Here is a 17,569-nt window from a genome sequence, read left to right on the forward strand (position 1 = left end):
TGCGGGGACGGGGGGAGGGGACCAGTCCCCCCCATGGCGCCCGCGGGGCTGCTCCTGCCGCTGCTCTGCGCCGGCCTGGCCGCCCCCGCCGGTACTGGGGGCACTGGGAGGCGCTGGGGATGCAGGGGGCTGGGGAAAGTGGGAGTGCTGGGGGGATACTGGGAGGACTGGGGGGCACTGGGAGGGACTGGGGGATCACTGGGAGGCACTGGGGGGGACTGGGAGGCACTGGGGGGTGCTGGGGATGCAGGGGACTGGGGAAAGTGGGAGCGCTGGGGGGATACTGGGAGGACTGGGGGGCACTGGGAAGGACTGGGGGATCACTGGGAGGGACTGGGGGGTGCTGGGGATGCAGGGGACTGGGGAAAGTGGGAGCGCTGGGGGGATACGGGGAGGACTGGGGGGCACTGGGAGGGACTGGGAAGCACTGGGAGGGGCGGGGGGCCTGGGGATGCAGGGGGACTGGGGAAAGTGGGAGCGCTGGGGGGATACTGGGAAGCACTGGGCGGCACTGGGAGGCACTGGGAGGGGTGGGGGAGGCTGGGGGTGGAGGGGGACTGGGAAAAGTGGGAGCGCTGGGGGGATACTGGGAGGACTGGGGGGCACATGGAGGGACTGGGGGATCACTGGGAGGGACTGGGAGGCACTGCGGGGGACTGGGGGTGCAGGGGGACTGGGGAAAGTGGGAGCGCTGGGAAGATACTGGGAGGACTGGGAGGATACTGGGAGCACTGGAACGATACTGGGAAGACTGGGAGGGCACTGGGGGGATACTGGGAGGACTGGGAGGGGCACGGGGAAGCACAGGGAGGAACTGGGAGGGCACTGGGGGTCACTGGGGTGAATGCCCCCCATGGCCCTGCCCCCCACGTGACCCCGCCCGCGGCCCCGCCCCCCAGCGGCCACGCCCGTGTGGTGCTTCGCCCGATTGGAGGATGCCGAGGAAGGCGGGGCCTGCACTGAGCAGCTGGGGGACGAGCCCGTCCCATTGGCCGACTGCTGCCTCAACCCCGCCTATGGCTACAAGCTCCGCCCCCACGGCCACTGCCACACCTGCCGGTCAGCCACGCCCACCCCAAGCCCCGCCCACAAGCCCCACCCCTTCCCGTGGCCCTGCCCCAGCCCGAGCCACGCCCAGCAGAAAGGCTCCGCCCCTGCCCACTGAAGGCCCTGCCCACCCGCGGGGCCCCGCCCTGATGACACTGGGTGACACCGGGTGACACTGGAGGCCGTTGGGTGCCGTTGGGTGCCGTTGGGTGACACCGGGTGACACTGGAGGCCATTGGGTGCCGTTGGGTGACACCAGGTGACACCGGGTGACACTGGAGACCACTGGGTGACACGGGGTGACACCGGGTGACACTGGAGGCCATTGGGTGCCGTTGGGTGATACCGGGTGACACCAGGTGACACTGGAGGCCATTGGGTGCCATTGGGTGACACCAGGTGACACTGGAGACCACTGGGTGACACGGGGTGACACCGGGTGCCATCAGGGCCACTGGGTGCCACCAGCTGCCACCAGGTGCCACCAAGTGCCACCAGAAGTCCATGGGTGCCGTCAGGGCCCCAAGGTGACGCTGGGTGATGCTGGGTGACAGTGGTTGCCACCAGGGCCACCGGGTACCACTGGGTGCCACCAGGTGCCATCAAGTGCCACCGGGTGCCATCAGAGGCCATTGGGTGCCACCAGGTGCCACTGGGTGCCACTGGAGGCCATTGGGTGCCATCGGAGGCCATTGGGTGCCACCAGGTGCCACTGGGTGCCGTTAGAGGCCACTTGGTGCCATTGGAGGCCCCCGGGTGCCACTGGAGGCCTTTGGGAGCCACCGGAGGCCATTGGGTGCCATCAGAGGCCGTTGGGTGCCACTGGGAGCCACTGGAGGCCATTGGGTGCCATCGGAGGTCATTGGGTGCCACTGGGAGCCACTGGAGGCCCCTGGGTGCCACGGGAGGCCCCCGGGTGCCGCCGTTGGGTGCCGTTGGGTGCCGTTGGGTGCCAGCGGCGGGTGCCCCGCGCAGGGAGGGCGCCTGGGGCCCCTGGAGCCGCTGGGGCGGGTGCTCGGTGACGTGCGGGGAGGGGACGCAGCGGCGGGGCCGGAGCCGCCGCCCCGCGGGGGACGCGGAGCCTCGAGAGTGGCAGCTGCGAGCGTGTCACCTGCCCTGCTGTCCTGGTGGGGGGCGGGGCGGGGGGTGGGGGATGGGGACATTGGGGATGGGGACATTGGGGACGGGGGGACGTTGGGGACACGGGGGGAAGGGGGGACGGGGGGACATTGGGGGGTGGGGGACATGGGGGACGTGGGGACATTGGGGGGTGGGGGGAAGGGGGGACATTGGGGATGGGGGATGGGGGGATGGGGGACATGGGGGACGTGGGGACATTGGGGGGGTGGGGGACATGGGGACATTGGGGACACGGGGGGAAGGGGGCACGGGGGGGTGGGGGGAAGGGGGGACATGGGGATGGGGGGATGGGGGACATTGGGGGGTGGGGGACACGGGGACATTGGGGACACGGGGGGACGGGGGGACATTTCGGGTGGGGGGACGGGGGGACACGGGGGGACAGAGGGACATGGGGGGTGGGGGCGTGGAGGGAGGGGGGACATCATGGGGGGATGGGGGGATGGGGGCGTGGAGGCAGGGGGGACATTGGGGACAGGGGCGGGGCCCGGGGGTGGGCGTGTCGATGGGCGCGTCGCGCTGAGGCCCCGCCCCCAGAGGCCGGGTCGTGGGGCCCCTGGGGGCCGTGGGGCCGCTGCTCGGCCACCTGCGGGGAGGGGACGCAGAGGCGGGGCCGGGCCTGCGCTGACCCCGCCCCCCGCTGCGGGGGGGGCTGCGGCCCCGGGGAGGCCCAGGAGAGCAGGGGCGGCCGGGAAGGGCCCCCCGCCTGCCCCGGTGAGCGGGGGGGGGGCATAGATGGGGGGAAGGGGGAACAGATGGGGTGGGGGAGGGGAGGGGGCATAGATGGGGGAGGGGGGCATAGATGGGGGAGGGGGAGGAGTGGGGGAGGAGGCATAGATGGGGGAAGGGGGAACAGATGGGGTGGGGGAGGGGAGGGGGCATAGATGGGGGAGGGGGGCATAGATGGGGGAGGGGGAGGAGTGGGGGAGGAGGCATAGATGGGGGAAGGGGGAACAGATGGGGTGGGGGAGGGGAGGGGGCATAGATGGGGGAGGGGGAGGAGTGGGGGAGGGGGCATAGATGGGGGAAGGGGGCATAGATGGGGGAGGGGGAGGAGTGGGGGAGGGGGCATAGATGGGGGTGGGAGGGGGTTGAATGGGGGAGGGGGAGGGGGAGGGGGTGGGGGAGGGGAAAGAGTGGGGGGGTGGGGGAGCGGAACGGGGTAGGGGGAGGAGTGGGGGAGGGGGCATAGATGGGGTGGGAGAGGCGCAAGGGGAGGGGGCGTAGATTGGGGAGGGGGTGGGGGAGGGGGTTGAGTGGGGGAGGGGCAGAGGTCGGGGGAGGGGAAGGGGGGGTGTCGGGGTGGGGGCGGGTCCCGTCGGCCACGCCGCCCCTCCCCCCGCAGTGGCGGGCTCCTGGGGCCCCTGGGGCCCGTGGGGGAGGTGCGCGGGCAGCTGCCGGGGGGCGGGGCCGGGCCCGGGGCGGAGCCGCAGCCGCCATTGCGATTCGCCGCCGCCGTCGCGGGAGCCGCCGGGAGCCGCCTGCGCCGGGGCCGCCGCCGAGAGCCAGCCCTGCCCCGGGCTGCCGCCGTGCCCCGGTGAGGGGCGGGGCCTCTGCCCCACAGCGGGCGGGGCCTCCTGCCCCACAGCGGGCGGGGCCTCCGCCCCACAGCGGGCGTGGCCACCGCCCCCCTCCCCCCCCCCTCAGCGCCCTGACCGCCGCCCCCCCCCCCCCGTGTCTCTCTCGCAGAGGATGGGGCGTGGGGGGCGTGGTCGGAGGCCACGCCCTGCCCGGTGACGTGCGGCCTGGGGGCGGTGACGTGGCGCCGCGCCTGCGACGCCCCGCCCCCCCGGCACGGGGGGCGCGGTTGCCCCGGCAACAGCACGCGGCGGGGGGTGTGCGGGCCCCGCGGGCCCTGCCCAGGTGAGGGGGCGGGGCTTCACCAGAGGGGGGCGGGGCCTGGGGGAGGGGCGGGGCCGTGCAGCGCCCCAGGGCTCCACCCCCGCTACGGGGCGCCCCATAACCCCCCCGCTCTGGGGCTGCCCCCCAAGTGTGGGTCAGGGGCCTCCATGGGGCGCCCCCCAACCCCCTCCCCCTCCCCCTCCCCCCCAGGCGCGGCGCAGTGGGGGCCGTGGGGCGCCTGGACCCCCTGCGAGCGGCCGCTGTGGGGGGCGCTGAGCTGCGAGCGTGCCGTGGGGCAGCAGCGGCGGACGCGGGAGTGTGTGGGGCGCAGCCCGGGGGGGGCCCCCTGCCCCACTGACGCCGCGGGCGGCACCATCCAGCTCCGCGCCTGCTACAACGTCCAGCACTGCCTCCGTGAGTCCCCCGGCGCCTATGGCCGCCCCAGAGCCCCCTATAGCACCCTATGGAGCCCTGTGGAACCCTACAGCTGCCCTGTGGAACCTTACAGAGCCCTAGAGCTGCCCTATAGCACCCTAGAGCTGCCCTAAGGAACCCTATGGAGCCCTATAGCATCCTATGGAGCCCTACGGAACCCTACAGCTGCCCTATGGAACCCTATAGAGCCCTATAGCACCCTATGGAGCCCTATGGAACCCTATAGAGCCCTATAGCTGCCCTATGGAACCTTATAGAGCCCTACGGAACCCTATAGCTACCCATAGAACCCTATAGAGCCCTGTGGAACCCTACAGAGCCCTATAGCTGCCCTATGGAACTTTATACAGCCCTATAGGTACCCTATGGAACCCTATAGAGCCCTACAGCTGCCCTATAGAACGCTACAGAGCCCTGTGGAACCCTATAAAGCCCCATGGAACCCTATAGCTGCCCTTGGGAACCCTATAGAGCCCTCTGGCACCCTAGAGCTGCCCTATGGAACCTTATAGAGCCCTATAGCTGCCCTGTGGAACCCTATAGCTGCCCTATGGAGCCCTATAGAGCCCTATAGCACTTATAGCAGCCCTGTAGAGCCCTATAGCTGCCCTTTGGAACCCTATAGCTGCCCTATGGAACTTCATAGAGCCCTAGAGCTTCCCTATAGCACCCTATAGCTGCTCTATGGCACTTAGACCTGCCCTCTGGAACCCTAGAGCTGCCCTATAGCACCCTACAGAGCCCCATCGCTGCCCCCAGCGCTTATAGAGTTCTATAGGTGCCCTCTGACGCCCCACAGCTGCCCTACAGCACCCTAGAGCCGCCCTGCGCACCCCTATAGAGTTCTATAGGGGCCCTACAGCACCTTCCTAAGACCCCCCACCAGCCCTGACTGCCCTATAGCACCCTATAGCGCCCTATAGCGCCCTATAGCCGCCCTATAAGGACCCGCAGCCGCTCCATAGGGACCCACGGAGGCCCACGCCCCCCCCCCCCCAGCGACCCATAGCGGCCCCATAGGGACCTCCATAGGGCCCCCCAGCCCCCTCCCCCCCGCCCTATAGGGGGGGACGGGGGGGGTGACGCCTCCCTGTGCTCCCAGTGCCTGGGAACTGGTCGGACTGGAGCCCCTGGGGCCTCTGCACCCCCCCCTGTGGGGCCAGCCCCACGCGCAGCCGCAGCCGCGAGTGCCGGCCCCTCTACCCCCCCTACCCGTGCGTATAGGGGCCGGGGGGACAATGGGGGGTCTATAGGGGCAATGGGGGGGCTATAGGGGCAATGGGGGGCTATAGGGGCAAGGGGGTCTATAGGGGCAATGGGGGCTATAGGGGCAATGGGGGGGCTATAGGGTCAATGGGGATCTATGGGGCTGGGGCTATAGGGGTGGGGGGCAATGGGGGCAATGGGGGGGCTATAGGGACAATGGGGGGCTATGGGTCAATAGGGGGTCTATAGGGGCAATGGGGGGCTATAGGGTCAATGAGGGTCTTACAGGGTCAATGGGGGTCTTTAGGGTCGATGGGAGGTCTATAGGGTCAATGGGGGGGTCTATGGGGCTGGGGAGTCTATAGGGGCAATTGGGGCTCTATAGGGTCAATGGGGGGTCTACGGGGGCAATGGGGGGTCTATAGGGTTCGGGGGGTCTATAGGATCAATGAGGGTCTTACAGGGTCAATGGGGGTCTATAGGGTCAATGGGGGGCCTACAGGGTTGGGGGGGTCTATAGGGTCAGTGAGGTTCTACAGGGTCAATGGGGGGTCTATAGGGTCGGGGGGTCTATAGGGTCCGGCGGGGGTCTATAGGGTCAAGGGGGGTCTATAGGGTCAATGGGGTTCTACAGGGTCAATGGGATCAATGGGGGGTCTATAGGGTCTATGGGGTCAGTGGGGGGATCTATAGGGTCGGAGGGGGTCTATGGGGGCAATGGTGGGTCTATAGGGTCAAGGGGGGGTCTATAGGGTCAATGGGGTTCTACAGGGTCAATGGGGGGATCTATAGGGTCGGGGGGGACCTATGGGGCTGGGGGGTCTATAGGGTCAGTGGGGGGATCTATAGGGTCGGAGGGGGTCTATGGGGGCAATGGGGGGTCTATAGGGTCGGTGGGGGTCTGTAGGGTCAATGGCGGGTCTTTGGGGTCAGTGGGGGGATCTATAGGGTTGGGGGGGACCTATGGGGCTGGGGGGTCTATAGGGTCAGTGGGGGGATCTATAGGGCCCGGGGGCCAACGGCGGCGCCCCGCAGGCTGTGGGTGACCCCCGTGGGCTCCTCCGCCCCCGTCAACGTCACCTTCTGGGGGACGGCGCGGCCCCGCTGCCCCCGCCTGGGGGGGGAGCTGCTGCGGCTGGAGGAGCGGCGGCCATGTCTGCACGTGCTGCCCTGCCCCCCCCCGCACGGTCAGCAGGGGGGGAGGGGCGGGGGGCTGGGGGGAGGGGCAGGGTCCCATGCGGGGGGAGGGGCAGGGTCCCATGGGGGGAGGGGCCGGGTCCGATGAGGGGAGGGGCAGGGTCCCATGGGGGGAGGGGCTGGGGGCCATGGGGGGAGGGGCAGGGGGCCGGGGGGAGGGGCAGTGTCCCATGGGGGGAGGGGCTGGGTCCCATGGGGGAGGGGCAGAGGGCCGGGGGGAGGGGCTGGGTCCTATGGGGGAGGGGCTGGGTTTCGGGGGGAGGGGCTGAGGGCCATGGGGGAGGGGCAGGACCCCTGTGGGGGAGGGGCGGGACCCCCGGGACCCCTATTTACCCCTCCCTTCCCCCCCAGAGGACTGAGGCCCCCGGTGACGTCGCGGGCCCCGCCCCACCCCCCACCCCCCACCTGATTTCGTCCCTCCCCCCCGCCCCCCAATAAAGCCCCAGCAACTGACGCGGCCCGTGACGCCTGGGTGCCTCCCGCCGTGACGTCACCGGCCCCGCCCCCTTCCCCTCTGCAGAGCTGCGGGCGGGGCGGCCGCTGACGTCACTGCCGGGGACCCCGCCCCCTGCCGCGGCTCCTCGACGGGGCAGGGGCGGGGCCGGGACGAGGGGGGCGGGGCCGGATCTGAGCGCGCGGGCGGGGGCGGAGCGGGGCGCGGGCCGCTATAGGGGCTCCTATAGGGCGGCCTATGGGGCTGCCGGCGGGGCCACCCCCCCCTCACCGCCCCCGCCCCCCTCCAAGCTCCGCCCCCTATAGAGGCTCCGCCCCCTATAGCTCCCATCCACTATAGCGGCTCCATCCCCAATAGCGGCTCCTTCCCTTATAGCGGCTCCATCCCCTATAGCCCCCATCCCCTATAGGTCTCCTTCCCCTATTGCCCCTCCATCCCCTATAGCTCCCCCCCATACCTTCCCCCTCCCCTATAGCCCCCATCCCCTATAGCCCCCTTTCCCTATAGCTTCTCCATCCTCTATAGCCCCCATCCCCTATAGCTCCTCATCCCCTATAGCTACACCCTATTGCTCCTCCATCCCCTATAGCTTCCCCCTCCCCTATAGCCCCCTTTCCCCATAGCCCCTCCTCCCCTATAGCTCCTTTCTCCTATAGCTGCTCCATCCCCTATAGCTCCTGCATCCCCTATAGCTACACCCTATAGCCCCCCTCCCCTATAGCTTACCCCTCCCCTATAGCCCCCTTCTCATATAGCTGCTCCATCCCCTACAGCCCCCCCTCCTATAGCCCCCCCCCAGCCCCTATAGCCTTTCCACCTCCTATAGCTCCTCCATCCCCTGTAGCCCCCCCTTTCCCCTATAGGGCCCATCCATAGGGCAGCCCGCCCCCCAGCTCCCTTCCCCTATAGGGCGGCTCTTCCCGGGGTCCCTTCCCCTATAGCCCCCCTTCCCCTATAGCTCCTCTCCCTCCTATAGCCCCCTTCTCCTGTAGGGTTTTCCTATAGGGCAGCCTTACCCCCCCCCAGCATTTCTTCCCCTATAGACCCGCCCCTTCCTATAGGGTCTTCTGCCTCTACAGCTCCTTCCCCTATAGGGCCTCACCCTATAGCCCCAGGGATGCCATCCCCTCTATGGGGCCCCTATAGGCACCTGGACCCCCATAACCCAGACCCCTATAGGGCTGAGCCCCTACAGCCCTGACCCCTATAGCGGGGCTCTATAGGGTGACCCCCTATAGCCCTGACCCTGACAGAGGGCCCCTGGCTCCCCTATAGCTGCTGATCCCCTCAGTGGGTGTCTATAGGGTGACCCCCTATAGCTGGCGGCCCCTATAGCTCTAACCCCTACAGGGCCGCCCCTATAGCCCCCGACCCTCCTAGCGGGCCCCTATAGATCCTGATCCCTACAGCGGGCTCCTATACAGCCCCCCTATAGCTCCATCCCCTATACCCCCCCATACCTCCCTACCCCTATAGCCAGCCCCTATAGCCCCCGGCCCCTGTAGCTCCATCCCCTATAGCCCCCTATAGCTCCCTACCCCCATAGGCCCCTATAGCCCCCAATCCCTATAGCTCCATCCCCTATAGACCCCTATAGCCCCCATAGGCCCATATAGGCCCTGACCCCTATATCTCCATCCCCTATAGGACCCTATAGCCCCTGACAGGCCTCTATAGCCCCCCACCCCCTATAGGCCCCCCCCATAGCCCCCGACCCCTATAGCTCTGCCCCCCCATAGCCCCTGACCCCTATAGCCCCCCTATAGCCCCCCCCATAGCGACCCCTATAGCGGGGGATGGAGTACCTGCGGCGGCGGCTGTCGGATGGGAACTTTCTGGCGGGGGGAGGGGCGGGGGGACCCCCCGGGGTGGGGCCGGGGGTGGGGGGGGGGGCCGGTGGGGGAGGGGCGGGGAGACCCCCCCGCACCCCTCCCCTGCCCCGCTGCTGCTCGTCATCGCCCCCCCTGACACCGACTGGTACGTATGGACCCCGCCCCCCCGGGACCCCCGCTCCCCCCGGACCCCCCCAAACCCCCCGGGACCCCAAAACCCCCCGGGAACCCCCAAACCCCCCGACCCCCCCGGGACCCCCCAAATCCCTCTGCGACCCCAAAAACCCAGAGACCCCCCAAAATCCCTCCCTTGGACCCCCCAAAAACCCCCGGACCCCCAGACCCCCCAAAATCCCCCCGGGACCCCCAAAACCCCCGGACCCCCCCAATTTTGGGCCCCCCCTAATTTTGGGGTTCCCCCCCCAGGGTGAAGCTCTTCAAGGGGAAATCGGTGCACGGGGACGTGGAGCTGCGGGTGGAGCAGGTGAGTTTTGGGGTCCCCCCTAAATTTTGGGGTCCCCCCAGATTTTGGGGTGCCCCCACCCCCCTTTTCCCGCCCCAATTTGGGGGTTCAGCGAGGTTCGGGAGGGGTTTTGGGGGTCCCCCCCCATTTTGGGGGTCCCTGGGGGGGTTTTGGGGTCTCCCCCGGGTTTTGGGGTCCCCCCAGATTTTGGGGTGCCCCTAAACCCCCTTTTCCCGCCCCAATTTGGGGGTTCAGCGAGCCCTGGGAGGGGTTTTGGGGGTCCCCCACAATTTCGGGGGTCCCTGGGGGGGTTTTGGGGTCCCCCCCCAGATTTTGGGGTGCCCCCAAAACCCCTTTTATTGCCCCAATTTGGGGGTTCAGTGCGGCCCGGGAGGGGTTTTGGGGTGCCCAGGGAGGGGATTTTGGGGTCCTCCCCAATTTCGGGGGTCCCTGGGGGGTTTCGGGGTCCCCCCCCGAGTTTTGGGGTCCCCCCCGATTTTGGGGTCCCCCCCCAGGCCCAGTTCTCCGAGCTCTCGCTGGTGGCCTCCACCCATGGCGCCCTCAGCGTCACCATCGACTCCCCCCGCGGGGGGCGCAGGTGGGGTTTGGGGGGACCCCCCTCGTTTTGGGGGACCCCAAGTTTTGGGGGGAATTGGGGGGGGCAGGGTGGGATTTTGGGGTGCTGTTGCCATTTTGGGGTGCTTCGGGGTGGGATTTTGGGGCGCAGGTTGGGATTTGGGGGTGCAGGGTGGGATTTGGGGGTCCTGGGTGGGATTTTGGGGCACAGGCTCCAATTTTGGGGGTGCTGGGGGCCATTTTGGGTTGTTTTGGGGTGCCGTTTTGGGGTGCAGGGTGGGATTTTGGGGCACAGGTTGGGATTTGGGGGGGCTGGGGCCATTCTGGGGTGCGGGGGGCCATTTTGGGGCACTGGGTGCCATATTTTGGGGTGCGGGATGGGAATTTGGGGTGCAGGGGGCCATTTTAGGGTGCTGGGGGTCCTATTTCCGGGTGCTGGTTGCCATTGCGGGGTGCTGGATACCATTTCGGGGTGCAGGGTGCCATATTTCTGGGTGCAGGCTCAAATTTTGGGGGTGCAGGGTGGGATTTGGGAGTGCTGGGTGCCATTTTGGGGTACAGGGTGGGATTTTGGGGCGCAGGTTGGGATTTGGGGGTGCTGGGGGCCCTATTTTGGGGTGCTGGGGCCATTTTGGGGTGCTGGGGCCCTATTTCGGGGTGCTGGGGGCCCTATTTCGGGGTGCTGGGGCCATATTTCGGGGTGCTGGGGGCCATTTCGGGGTGCTGGGGCCCTATTTCGGGGTGCTGGGGGCCCTATTTTGGGGTGCTGGGGCCCTATTTCGGGGTGCTGGGCCCCGATTTCGGGGTGCTGGGGCCCGATTTCGCGGTGCCGGGTGGGAATTTGGGGTCCCCCCCCCGCAGGCGGCTGCGCCCCGACTTCGTGCTGGTGCGGGAGCGGCCCGGGGGGGGGGCGGGGGGCGCCCCCCGGCGGCTGCTGCTGGGGCTGCACCTGGGGGGGGTCCCCAGCGCCGCGCCCCTCCCCCCGCTCTACGCCTTCGCCCATCCCCCCTGCCTGGTGCGTGGGGGGGTGCTGGGGGGCACTGGGAGGGACTGGGAGAGACTGGGAGGGAGTGGGGGGGAGTGGGAGGGACTGGGAGGGGATTGGGAGGGACTGGGGGGGGACTGGGAGGGGATTGGGAGGGACTGGGAGGGGAGTGGGTGGGGATTGGGGGCACTGGGAGGCGACTTGGGGGACTGGGAGGGGAGTGGGGGGATTGGGAGGGACTGGGAGGGACTGGGAGGGGAGTGGGGGGCACTGGCGGGGACTGGAGGGGACTGGGAGGGGATTGGGGGGGATTGGGGGGGACTGGGAGGGACTGGGAGGGGATTGGGAGGGACTGGGGGGGACTGGAAGAGGATTGGGAGGGACTGGGGGGCACTGGGGGGGATTGGGGGGGACTGGGAGGGGATTGGGGGGAGATGGGGGGGACTGGGAGGGACTGGGAAGGGAGTGGGGGGAGATGGGGGGGATTGAGGGCACTGGGAGGGGACTGGGAGTACTGGGAGGGACTGGGTGGGCATTGGGGGGCACTGGGAGGGCACAGGGAGGTGACTGGGGGCACTGGGAGGTAACTGGGGGCACTGGGAGGGCACTGGGGGGTATCTGGAAGGTGACCGATGTAGCTGGGAGCACTGGGAGGTGACTGGGGGTCACTGGGAGGGGAGTGGGGTGACACTGGAAGGTGATTGGGAGGCAACTGGAGGGCCTGGGAGCATACTGGGAGGCACTAGGGGGGATACTGGGGCAGACTGGGAGCACTGGGCAGGGCTTTCGCGGCCCCCCCTGACATTCCCAGTGTTCCCAGTTTGCCCAGTTGGCGCGGCTGCAGCGGGAACTGGGCCCTGAGGCCTTTCCCCTGGTCCCACAACGCTTCTGCAACCGTCCCCGTGGACTGGTGAGCACTGGGAGGGACTGGGAAGCACTGGTGGGAACTGGGAGGACACTGGGAGGTACTGGTGGGCACTGGGAGGCACTGGGAGGGACTAGGATGGGACTGGTGAGGACTGGGAAGTAACTGGGAGCGACTGGGAGGGATTGGGGGGCACTGGGAGGCACTGGGAGGGCACTGGGGGGCACTGGGATGGGCTGGGAGGGGACTGGGGGTAACTGGAGGTAACGGGGAGCACTGGGAGGGGATTGGGGGGTCAGTGGGGGTAACTGGGAGGTAACTGAGAGCACTGGGAGGGGACTGGGGGGGTCACTGGGGGTAACTGGGAGGTAACTGGGAGCACTGGGAGGGGACTGGGGGAGTCACTGGGGGTAACTGGGAAGTAACTGGGAGGTAACTGGGAGGGGACTGAGGGGGGGGGTCACTGGGAGGTAACTGGTGTAACTGGTGCGCCCCAGCTGACGGCCCCCACCTTCCCCATGATGGTGACGCTCAGCCCCGCCCCCGCCGGGGTGGGTGAGGTGAGGCCACGCCCCCTCCCCAGCCCCGCCCCATCCACAGGGCGAGGCCTCGAGGAGGAGGATGGGCGTGGCGGTGGCGGGGGCGTGGCCACGTGTGGGCGGGGCTTTATGGGGTGGGCCAGGGAAGGATGGCAAATGGGCGGGGCCTCAGGGGTATGGGGCGGGGCCTGGGGGTGGGATGTGGCCTGGGGGGGCGTGTTTACCGAGAGGGCGTGGCCTTGGGTGGGGGGCGGGGCCTGTGGGCCAATGGAGGCATGGCTACCGGGGGGCGTGGCTTGGCGGTGTCCTTAGGGGGGGTTAAGCCCCATGGGGGGGGGCGTGAGCCGCGAGGGGCGTGGCCTGGTGGGGCGTGGTGGGGGTGGGCGTGCCCGGGGGCGTGCCCGACGGTGTCCCCGCCCCCCCAGGTGCGCGTGGGGACAGCGGCAGCGCTGGGGGCGGTGGCCGGGGCCATGGGCTGGGCCCGGGCGGGGGCCTTGGTCCGGGGGGGCCCCGAGGGCGGCCAGCGGCTGCGGCTGCAGCGCGTCGGGGAGGAGGAGAGGGCGCTGCGGTGAGGGGGGCGGGGGCATGGGTGGGGGGTGGGGACATGGGGACATCGGGGGACATGGGGGGATGGGGACATCGGGGACATCGGGGACGTGGGGACATTGGGGACATTGGAGGGGACATGGGGGGGATGGGGGGATGGGGACATCGGGGACGTGGGGACATTGGGGGGATGGGGGACATCTGGACATCAGGGGGCTGGGGGACAGACGGGGGGACATTGGGGACATTGGGGGGTGGGGGGCAGGGGGACAGACGGGGGGACATTGGGGACATCGGGGGGTGGGGGGCAGGGAGACATCAGGGGGACATTGGGGACATCGCGGGGACGGGGGGGGATGGGGGGGATGGGGGACATTGGGGGGATGGGGGGGCCATGGGGGGACATTTGGGGTGGGTGAGGCCATGGGGGGATGTGTGGACATTGGGGACATCGGGGGGCCACGGGGGGGCCATTGGGGACAGTGGGGGGGTGGGGCCCCCGTGCCCCCCCTGACCCCTCCCCTCCCCCCAGGTGGCCGCTGGTGGCCGGGGACCCGGCAGGGGAGGGGGCCGAGATGGAGCCGGTGGCCCTGACCCCACGGTGAGGGGGGCGGGGCTTAGCCCCGGGGGCGGGGCTATGAAGGAGGGAGCGTGGCTACAGGGTGGGTATGTTGGTGGTGGGCAGAAAGGGGCGTGGCTATGGCGGGGTGGGGGTATGGGGGCGTGGCTTCAGGGCAGGGCTATGCGGGATGGGGGATTTCCCAAGGGGGGGGTCACAAGAGGGCGTGGCCAAAGCGAAGGGGGGCGTACCAGCGGGTGTGGCTACCCGAGGCCACACCCACCCCTTCCCCTCCCTTCCAGGCACCGCGATTGGTTGGACGCCTGCGCCCGCCTCTTCGGGGGCGTCGACGTCTGCGGGGTGGAGGCCCTGCAGGGCCCCGACGGGCGAGAGCACATCCTCCAGGTCAGGCCACGCCCCCTCCCCGTGGCCACGCCCCCCTCCCCGTGGCCACGCCCCCTCACCCCCCTGGCCACGCCCCCCCGCAGGTGCTGGGGCCCTGGGTGCCCCTGGAGGGGCCGGGGGCGGCGCAGGATCGGGCCCGCCTGGTGGAGCTGGTGCTGAGGAGGATGAGGGCGGAGCTGCCCCGCCCGCGCAGCCCCTCCCCCGCGCGGCCACGCCCACAGGTAACCCCGCCCCCCAAGTCCTCCAGGACCCCCAAGTCCTTCGGGAGCCCCCTAAGTCCCCCCTGAGCCCCCCAAGTCCTCCAAGACCCCCAAGTCCTCCAAGACCCCCCCCAGTCCTCCAGGTGCCCCCCAAGTCCTCCTCCAAGAGCCCCCCAGATTTGCCCCCCCCCCCCGGAATCTTGACCCTTCCCCCTCCTTTCTGCCCCACAGATGCCGGCGACATCGGGGTCCCCCCGCCCGGGGACCCCCGCCCAGCAGCGACCCCCACCCCAAGGTGAGCGCCCCCCCCGGTGACCCCACCCCCCAAAATGGCGACCGCGCCCCCCTAAAATGGCAACCGCGCCCCCCCAAATGGCGGCCCCGCCCCCAAAATGGCGGCCCCGCCGCCAAAATGGAGACCCCGCACCCAAAATGGAGACCCCGCCCCCCAAACTGGGACCTCGCCCCCCCCAAACCCCAAAATCGGGTGATTCCCCCCAAAAAGGTGCCTCTGCTGGCCCCGCCCCTCCAAGCCCCGCCGCTCCACACCCTGCCCCAAGCCCCGCCCCCTGAGGTGTTTCTCTCCACCCACAGGAGCACCGCTGCTGCCGGGCCCCACCCAGCCCCGCCTCCCGCCGCAGGGACAGCCCCGCCCCCCGGGGGGCGGAGCCTCGCCACGCCCTGCCCCACCCGGCCCCGCCCAGCCCCGCCCCTCGGGTCCGCAGCCCCGCCCTCAAGCCCCGCCCACCGGGGTCCAGCCCCGCCCACCAGTTTCTCCTTCGGGTCCCCAGCCCCGCCCTCAAGCTCCGCCCACCGCGCAGCCCCGCCCTCAAGCTCCGCCCACTGGAGTGCAGCCCCGCCCCCAAACACCACACACTGGACAGCCCCGCCCACAGGCCCCGCCTACCGCGCAGCCACGCCCACAGACCCCACCCATCGGACAGCCACGTCCACAAGCCCTGCCCACCGCGCAGCCCCGCCCACAAACCCCGCCCATCGGACAGATGCGCCCACAAACCCCGCCCACCGCACAGCCCCGCCCTCAGGCTCCGCCCACTTCACCGCAGCCCCGCCCTCAGGCTCTGCCCACCTCACCTCAGCCCCACCCTCAAGCCCCGCCCACCTCGCCTCAACCCCGCCCCCAAGCCCCGCCCACCTCGCCCCAGCCCCGCCCCACTGGTCCACAGGCCCTGCCCACCATGCGCCAGCCCCGCCCCCAAGCCCCGCCCCTTGCCCCCAAGCCCACCCTTGCACCCAAACCGGGCGGAGCCCCGCCCCCCAGGTAAGTGGCAGGGGCTCGGGGTGGGGGCGTGGCCCGGTGGCGCGTGGCCCCGCCCTGACCACGCCCCCTCCCCCGTAGCCCCGCCCCCGAGCAGGGCGGGGCCGAGAGCATCCGCTCCCTGCGTCAGAGCTTCGCCAGCCTCTTCGCCGACTGAAGCCACGCCCCCGGGCCATGCCCCCGCCGCCAGCCCCGACCCCCGCCACCCCGCCCACACCGCCGACGTCATGGTGGGGGCGGGGCCTGCCCCGCATGCTCATGACTGGGGCCATGGAAGCCCCGCCCCCTGGTTAAGCCCTGCCTCCCCCCTTTAAAGCCCCGCCCCATCAGTTACGCCCCGTCTCGTGAAGCCCCGCCCCCTCTCTTAGCCCCGCCCCCGCCGCGGGGGGTGGGCAATAAAGCCCCAGAGCTGCTGCTGCCGCCTTGCTGCGCGGGGGGGTACCTATGGGTGGGGGCGGGGCCTATGGAGCCTATAGAGCCTGGGTCGGGGGTATGGGCCCTATAGAGCCTGGGGGGGGGGTTTACAGAGCCTATAGAGACTGGGAGGGGCCTATGGACCCTATAGAGCCTTGGGGGGGGGGTATGGACCCAATAGAGCCTGGGGGGATGGCCTATGGAACCTATAGAGACTGGGGGGATGTTATAAACCCTATAGACCTGCCGGGTTATGGACTCTACAGAGACTGGGGTCTCATGGACCCTATAGAGCCTGGGAGGGGCCTATGGGCCCTATAGAACTGGGGGGAGGGATATGGAGCCTATAGAACCTGAGAGGGATTATGTACCCTATAGACTTGGGGTTGGGGTATGGATCCTATAGAGCCTGGGTGGGGGTGGCCTATGGAACCTATAGAGGCTGGGGGGTGTTACAGACCCTATAGACCGCAGGGGGTTATGGACTCCATAGAGCCTGGGAGGGGCTTATGGACCCTATACAACTGGGGGGGAAGGTATGGAGCCTATAGAGGCGGGGGGGCTATAGGCTCTATGGAAGTGGAGGAAGGTATGGGGGCTTATGGACCCTGTAGGGGCTGAGGCGGGTTATAGACCCCATAGAGCTGGGGGTGGTATGGACCCCATAGAGCTGGGGCAATATACACCCTATAGACCAGAGGAGACTCTATAGAGCTGTGGGGAGCCTATAGACCCTATAGACTGGGGGGGGGGGGCTATGGACCCTATAGAGGCTGGGGGGGTGGCGGCTATAGACCCCTATACCTGGGGGGGGGGGTATGAACCCTATAGAGGCTGGGGTGGGAGCCAGGGACCCTATAGACCTGGGGAGGATCCCTATGACCCCTATAGAGGCCGGGGGGGGGCCTATGGACCCTATAGCCCTGGAGGAGGGCCCTATAGATCCTATAGATCTGGATGGGGCCCTGTGGACCCTATAGAGGCCGGGGGGGCCCTATGGACCCTATAGCCCTGGGGGAGGGATATAGACCCTACTGAGGCCAGGGAGGGCCCTATGGCCCCTATAGATCTGGCGGGGGCCCTATAGAGGCCAGGGGGGCCCTATGGACCCTATAGATCTGGATGCAGCCCTATGGACCCTATAGCCCTGGGGGAGGCCCTACAGAGGTGGAGGGGCCCTATGGACGCTATAGCCCTGGGGGGTGGAAGCCCTATGGCCCCTATAGATCTGTATGGGGCCCCATAGAGGCTGGGGGACCCTATAGCCCTGGGGGGGAGGCCCTATAGCCCCTATACATATGGATGGGGCCCTATAGAGCCTGGGGGGGCCCCCTATGGACCCTATAGATCCGTGGGGGGGGAAGCCCTATGGCCCCTGTAGCCCTGGATGGGGCCCTATAGAGGCTGGGGGGGCCCTATGGCCCCTATAGATCTGGATGGTGCCCCTATAGCCCTGGGGGGGGCGGAGGCCCTATGGCCCCTATAGATAGGATGGGGCCCTATAGATCTGGGGGGGGTCCCTATGGCCCCTATAGGGCCCGGGGCCGCCCGGCTCCCGCCGCTCCTCTCGGCGCGTCGCACGGCG

General features: G+C 69.2%; 2 protein-coding genes across 2 annotated transcripts; both read left to right on the forward strand.

Annotated features, from left to right (window-relative positions):
• The first annotated feature begins 33 nt into the window (after positions 1-33).
• On the forward strand, positions 34-7,318 carry CFP (complement factor properdin). The gene is made up of 8 exons (XM_087771872.1): positions 34-91; positions 900-1,059; positions 3,459-3,724; positions 3,877-4,050; positions 4,240-4,443; positions 5,567-5,678; positions 6,706-6,857; positions 7,219-7,318. Exons 1-8 carry the CDS (start codon positions 34-36, stop codon positions 7,224-7,226), a joined length of 1,134 nt encoding a protein of 377 aa, XP_087627998.1. The 3' UTR covers positions 7,227-7,318.
• A 1,896-nt stretch (positions 7,319-9,214) lies between these two features.
• On the forward strand, positions 9,215-15,866 carry SYN1 (synapsin I). The gene is made up of 13 exons (XM_087771502.1): positions 9,215-9,298; positions 9,580-9,637; positions 10,132-10,214; positions 11,054-11,207; positions 11,998-12,087; positions 12,540-12,602; positions 13,007-13,149; positions 13,660-13,728; positions 13,989-14,091; positions 14,175-14,312; positions 14,523-14,586; positions 14,886-15,573; positions 15,652-15,866. The coding sequence occupies exons 6-13, from the start codon at positions 12,561-12,563 to the stop codon at positions 15,725-15,727; spliced, it is 1,323 nt and encodes a 440-aa protein (XP_087627628.1). The 5' UTR covers positions 9,215-9,298; positions 9,580-9,637; positions 10,132-10,214; positions 11,054-11,207; positions 11,998-12,087; positions 12,540-12,560; the 3' UTR covers positions 15,728-15,866.
• Positions 15,867-17,569: the final 1,703 nt, after the last annotated feature.

Source organism: Nipponia nippon, unplaced genomic scaffold (genome assembly GCF_047370975.1).
Source record: "Nipponia nippon isolate SJK-2023a ecotype South Korea unplaced genomic scaffold, ASM4737097v1 scaffold_35, whole genome shotgun sequence".
In the NCBI taxonomy this organism is placed as follows: domain Eukaryota; kingdom Metazoa; phylum Chordata; class Aves; order Pelecaniformes; family Threskiornithidae; genus Nipponia; species Nipponia nippon.

Bases quoted from the DNA above. Each gene is read 5' to 3' on its own strand.
- CFP (XM_087771872.1), top strand. From the start codon at position 34: ATGGCGCCCGCGGGGCTGCTCCTGCCGCTGCTCTGCGCCGGCCTGGCC. The intron at 3,725-3,876 runs GTGAGGGGCGGG...TCTCTCTCGCAG, and splicing joins CGGGCTGCCGCCGTGCCCCG to AGGATGGGGCGTGGGGGGCG. The intron at 4,444-5,566 runs GTGAGTCCCCCG...CTGTGCTCCCAG, and splicing joins CAACGTCCAGCACTGCCTCC to TGCCTGGGAACTGGTCGGAC.
- SYN1 (XM_087771502.1), top strand. From the start codon at position 12,561: ATGATGGTGACGCTCAGCCCCGCCCCCGCCGGGGTGGGTGAG. The intron at 12,603-13,006 runs GTGAGGCCACGC...CCGCCCCCCCAG, and splicing joins CCCCCGCCGGGGTGGGTGAG to GTGCGCGTGGGGACAGCGGC. The intron at 14,092-14,174 runs GTCAGGCCACGC...GCCCCCCCGCAG, and splicing joins GGCGAGAGCACATCCTCCAG to GTGCTGGGGCCCTGGGTGCC.